At 45.1% G+C, this 6,017-nt stretch overlaps 1 protein-coding gene across 1 annotated transcript in view; it reads left to right on the forward strand.

The window, feature by feature from the left end:
* The window catches only part of LOC306789704 (cadherin-7-like), a gene marked incomplete at both ends in the record, with an annotated part of 4,851 nt that extends 299 nt beyond the window's left edge, over nucleotides 1–4,552 (forward strand). Inside the window, 6 exons of the mRNA XM_079285784.1 lie at nucleotides 388–638; nucleotides 720–856; nucleotides 1,297–1,439; nucleotides 3,103–3,256; nucleotides 3,469–3,711; nucleotides 4,032–4,552. Of these exons, the coding sequence (XP_079141910.1) occupies nucleotides 388–638; nucleotides 720–856; nucleotides 1,297–1,439; nucleotides 3,103–3,256; nucleotides 3,469–3,711; nucleotides 4,032–4,552 (1,449 nt within the window). The remainder of the gene's footprint in view (nucleotides 1–387; nucleotides 639–719; nucleotides 857–1,296; nucleotides 1,440–3,102; nucleotides 3,257–3,468; nucleotides 3,712–4,031) is intronic.
* Between the last annotated feature and the right edge of the window lie 1,465 nt (nucleotides 4,553–6,017).

Genomic DNA, 6,017 nt, shown 5'->3' on the forward strand with positions numbered 1-6,017 from the left:
GGGAAAGGGTACTGGTTTCCTTCAAGAAGATTGTAAGGGTTACAGGTATGGAAACCCAAAAGCACGACTCAGACAGAATACAGGTATAGATTTCTTTACTTGGTACAGGCAGGTTTAAAACCGGTGTTTGTGTTTGCTGTGACAGTGGAGAGTCCCCTTATAAGCACTGTTGGTTTTACATTTAGATTTATGTCAGGGATGCATGTAAAGACAAAATTCTTTGTTTGGTTAAGAATCTTTAGACATATTTTAGCTATTTAAGTCGTTTTAAATCACACTTCAAGAACTCAACGTGAGACTGTTTTATCTCCAGTCATGATGTCGACAAAATCAGCCTGAAATAGAAATCTACAAGCATTATTCTTTTCCCCTCTCTCGTCCCTCCAGCCTCTGGATTTTGAGACCAAGTCGAGCTTCACGCTGTGCGTTGACGTGTCCAATCATTACGTGGACACTCGTTTCCTGTCGATGACTCCGTTCAGTGACGTGGTGACAATTCGACTGCTGGTCGAGAACGTAGACGAGCCTCCGGTCTTCTCTTCCGCCAGTCGGATGGTGGTCTCAGAGGCGGCTGCAGTGGGAACTGATGTGGGATCAGTTTCAGCTCACGACCCCGACAACACAAACAGCCCCGTCACGTATGAAACATCAACACTTACAAGAACCAGAACCAGACAGTAGTGCTGATGTTTTAATATCTTAAAACTGTGTGTCTGCAGGTACTTTATAGACAGGAAGTCAGATGTGGAGCGGTACTTTAATATTGACAGCAATTCAGGTGTCATCACGACAGCCAGACCTCTGGACCGAGAGACCATCGCTTTTCACAACATCACCATCTTCGCCACAGATATCTGTAAATCTTCATGCTAAGCTGTTCCCCCTGGTTCCAGTCTTCATGCTACGCTAAGCTAGCCATTCCCCCCTGGTTCCAGTGTTCATGCTAAGATAACCTAGCTGTTCCCCCCCTGGTTCCAGTCTTCATGCTAAGATAACCTAACTGTTCCCCCTGGTTCCAGTCTTCATGCTAAGATAACCTAACTGTTCCCCCTGGTTCCAGTCTTCATGCTAAGATAACCTAACTGTTCCCCCTGGTTCCAGTCTTCATGCTAAGATAACCTAACTGTTCCCCCTGGTTCCAGTCCTAATGCTAAACTAAGCTAGCTGTTCCCCCCCCCTGGCTCCAGTCTTCATGCTAAAATACGCTAGCTGTTCCCCTCTGGTTCCAGTCTTCATGCTAAGATAAGCTAACCAGTTGCTAGCTGTAGCTTCATGTGTATGTGAACTGCCTGACAGGTGTGTCTCTGTGTGTGTCAATGGATCGGCCTCAAGTGGTGAAAACTATGGTTCTGGTCTCTGTGATGGACGTCAATGACAACGCTCTGAGCTTCGCGATCGAGTACGAAACATTTGTCTGTGAGAACGGCAAACCTGGGCAGGTAGGAATGTTCACCTGGTGCTGTGTTTATAACTGATGCCAAAGAATAACACTGATTGTTTTCCTTCACTTAGCACGGAGACAGGAACAGCTAGTTTTTAAATAAACATACATTGAAGACGTAGTCTTTTGTTCTCAAAAAGACAATAAAATACTACGTGTTCAATGTAGATTTATATATACATATACAGTATATATATATACATGTGTAGTGACTAACAATATCCATTTTTATATATTAAAGTCACGGTGGGGGCGAACGGGTGAACTTGTTCGGACGCGTGTTCCACAAACATTTCAATGTCCAATGCGCTGTCTTTCTTTAGATCCGTTGATCCTTTTATTTAAATACATATTGGCACCGTAACAGAATACAGGATACTTTACTTGGACACAACACGTTCCCAGACCAGATTAGAGGTTGCGTTAACCAAATATTTTCTATCATTGACGGAATATTTTGTATTCCATAATGGATAAATGTGAAGGCCGTCCGTCATGTTGATGGACTAGAGACCTTGAGTACGGGCTACTGAGCTCATCACCGGTGCAGAAGGAGCTCATGATGCACGATTTTCAGAGTTGAATCGAGAGTTTGGAGGATCGGGTTCCCACGTTCCTGGAGAGTCTGGTGAGTCTCCAGTCTGGCAGCAGAGGTTCAGCCTTCAGAAGGAAATAGAAATGTCCACGAGAGGAAATATGGGGAAAAAAATCATTCATCTGCTTTGTGTGTGCTGACATGAAAAGTGACCGTATGTGTCTATTTAAATATACAATCTATAATCTTGTTCGGTATATTAATTGTAAAAAAAACCACAAACGCACACATACATGTTGATTCAGTCCTCAGTCTAAAATTCATCCATTCATGGATTAGATTCACAGATTTAAATGACAGGTAATAATAGATGATAAAGTCTAATGCAATCACTGGACCAGATCTATGAGACGGGAGTCCTGATCAGCGGCCTGAGCCACCACAGATGGCCCCTTTAATGAGGTCCTTCTGAATGTCTCTAAGGAGTCCAGACTCCCTACGAAGCAAGATATTTTCAGCTGTTTGTATCCTAGATGGACTGGTGGATTCAGAGCTTCACATATCAGCCTACAGATCTAACAGGAAGTCACTGTTTCTTTGACTTCCTGTTTATGCTTTGAAGGCGGCTGAAAACTGTCCGACTTGACCTCAGTTTTTTGTCAAGATGATGATGATGAAGAAGATGAGGTCTGATCTGGTCTACTGTCCAGGAGAGAAGCAGCTCATCTAGAATGAGCCTATTCTGACCAGAGTCGTCAGGCTCGTTAGTGAGGAGGTTGGGATTGGGTCTAGCTGATTGCAGTCAAGCATTTACAATGGTGGAGGATGAGGTTTTGGGTTCGGCGGTCTGGTTCATCTCAAACAAGCCGACTCTGATGTCATATGACCGGGATCATTGATGAAACATGTATTGATTGAGTTTTAGATCATACCTACATGACCCCACGATCTAACAAAGAAGACAAATCTTGACTGTGATGGATTTTCTTTCTGTTGCAGGTTTAAAATCTCTGCAGAGGCTCCAGATGTAGTCTGATTGGTTCAAGTCTGAAACTGTGATTACATTTAAACAAACCGTGTCCTTTTGTGCCAGCTGACCTTCTCTTTCATGTGTTTGACCTCTCAGATCATTGAGACTGTGAGCGCTGTGGATCGTGATGAATCAGAGAACGGACATCACTTCCTGTTCTCTCTCACCATAGAGACTAAGGGGAAACTTAAATTCACCCTGAGAGACAATAAAGTTGCAGTCTCCCATAATGACATCACGAATCATGAAGGTCTAAGAAACAGAGAGCAGGGACCTGCAGGGATGAATATATAAAAAAAACAATTATCTGATTCACTATTATATGATTTTCAAATGAAATCAATATGATGTAATTTTGTAGTTTACAAGGTCTGTAAATGGGTTGAGTTGATGATTTTAAAGTTCTGCAGGTTCTTCCATCTGCACTCAGGTGTTAAAGTCTGTCCGCCCTTCTGTCCTCAGACAACACAGCGTCCGTTCTGACTCAAACTGGTTTCCTGCAGCGAGATCAGCTGGTTCACTTCCTGCCGGTGGTGATTTCCGACGGCGGCTCTCCGTCTCTCAGCAGCACCAACACGCTGTCCATCACCGTCTGCGACTGCAACCACAATGGAAACAGACGTTCCTGCAACCGAGAGGCATCACAGCGAATGGTGATAGGACTCAGCACCGCCGCAGTCCTCACCTGTGTCCTCACGCTGCTGGGTAACACCTTAGACATGAGGTCATAGATGTGAGGTCATAGACGTGAGGTCATAGACGTGAGGTCATAGACGTGAGGTGATAGACATGAGGTCATAGACGTGAGGTCATAGACGTGAGGTGATAGACGTGAGGTCATAGACGTGAGGTCATCAGGTCAAAAACTCAACCCCTTTCTCCCAAATCTGATGATGAACTCTTCAGACAGTCAAGAGAGAACAATAATGATAGAACCCATCCACGATCAAGTTAGCACCTAAATATTTACCACCAACCACCTACAGGCACCTTTTGATTCACTCTACTCTTTCCTTTCTCCATAGGTGTTGTCATAGTGACAGTTGCCCTGAGACACAGGAGGAGGGAGCCGACGATTGAAGATGAGCGTGAAATTTGTGAGATCATCGTTCGTTATGACAATGAAGGTGGAGGGGAGGAGGACACCAAGGCCTTCGACATGTTCGCTCTGAGACACCTAAACAAAACAAAACAAATGTTCCAAGAACGTGACGTCCACCCGCCGGGACTGCTCACCAAAACACCGGAGTACCTGATGGATAAGAACCGGCTGTTCCAGGAGTTCATCAGGGACAGACTGCAGAAAGAAGACCTCGAACTGACAGCGCCCCCCTACGATTCTCTGCAGACCTACGCCTTCGAGGGCAGCGGGTCAGCCGCCAAGTCACTAAGCTCATTAAACTCGTTGAACTTGTTAGACTCGTTAGATTCGTTAGACTCATTAGAGCCCGAGCAGAACTACGACTTCCTGAAAGAGTGGGGGCCGAGGTTCAGGAAGCTTGCAGACCTCTACGGACACAATGAGGAAGATGAGTTTAACTCATAGCCCTCAGACTGCAGCACCCATAGGGGGCTTAAAGGGACACTTCGACATGTGTGTCAATACTACAGGTACTGGTTCAACTTCCACCGGTACAGAACCAGAACATTAGTAAAAATTCGCACTAATTTGGAAAATGCATCAGGAACTTAGACGCTGTCTAGGGGACCCTTATGCAAACCCCGCCGACCGAGGTCGGCAGCGCTTCACCTGGGAAGGGGTGGGATGTGGGAAGAAAACTATAATGGGGGTGGGAATGGGCATACTAGTTGCCTTACTGATCTGGGGATTAGAAACCAAGTATCAGACACACCGGCACCCATCTCATTCAACTGCCCCTCTTCCCTCACCATCCCCGAATCAGACACACACCCGAACTAGACATAGCACCCCACCAGTTTCCGATCCAGACGATTCAGATGATAGGGACCTAAACATCGAGTTACAGCCATTGAATGAGTAGTTCCAAAACATAGAAGTTCACACCTAGCAGGTGTGAAAAGGGGGATTTGTAAATAAAATATACATTCATTCAATGTTAAACACAGCTTATACGCGGATATGTGAGTTCTAGTACAAGAAGGTCAAAAACACCAGGTGGGGCACTCTCGCACTCGCCTGAACAAAGTGGAAATTACTAGAACTCTGAAGGATAGCTTTTGCCCCAGTTAAATGTCACATAGTCTTACAGAGAACCAGTCTCAACTGCCTGCTCCATCTTAGAGATAGAAAGAGGCGCCCTTGCATATCTAGCGCCTAGCTTATCTAGTTGGCCGAACATAACAATATGCTGCTGAATCAACATCTCACACACACTGACGTTCCAGAGAAGGCGGATCCCGGATGTGAGCCAGTGTGGGCGGAGATGCTCAGTGCTCCATCAGGCCATTTAATGCTAAAAACAGATCCACCTCCTACTTTGCTTTGACCAATAGGCTCCAAAAGGAGGACCTAATATATGAACGCATGCGCACTCTGTCTAAGCGCCTTTTTAGCTTTTCATTCACTCCTACAGAGTGAACTTTTCTAGGTCTGTGCACGTTTAACTGCTGGACATAATACTTCTGTCACAAATAAACCTTATTGCTTGAATTGAGCTAAACGCCTCGACCTAAGTCTGTTCACCTGAGTTTCCTCCTCAACATGAGATTTATTCTCAACAGTACCAGTAGAGTTTATCTCTGTGCTGTCTGTATCTTTGTTGTCTGAATTGGATGTGGATCAGGATTATATGTGGATCAGGATCACAATCCATCTCAGGCCAGCAGTTCGGAAGCCTTGCTCAGAGACGGGAGTGTCTTTTTACCCAGCATGCATTTCTGTGGTTTTGGAGGAAACTGGAGTTACACAGAGCTCAGGACTTAGACCTAAGCATCCTCCCTGATGTCGGCCATGTTTGTAGTCCCATCAGAGACGGCAACATTTAAAGCACCTCATCAATAACATTCACCATCGCTGTTTAATTGTGCAC

Source organism: Melanostigma gelatinosum (genome assembly GCF_949748355.1).
Source record: "Melanostigma gelatinosum genome assembly, chromosome: 15".
NCBI lineage: Eukaryota > Metazoa > Chordata > Actinopteri > Perciformes > Zoarcidae > Melanostigma > Melanostigma gelatinosum.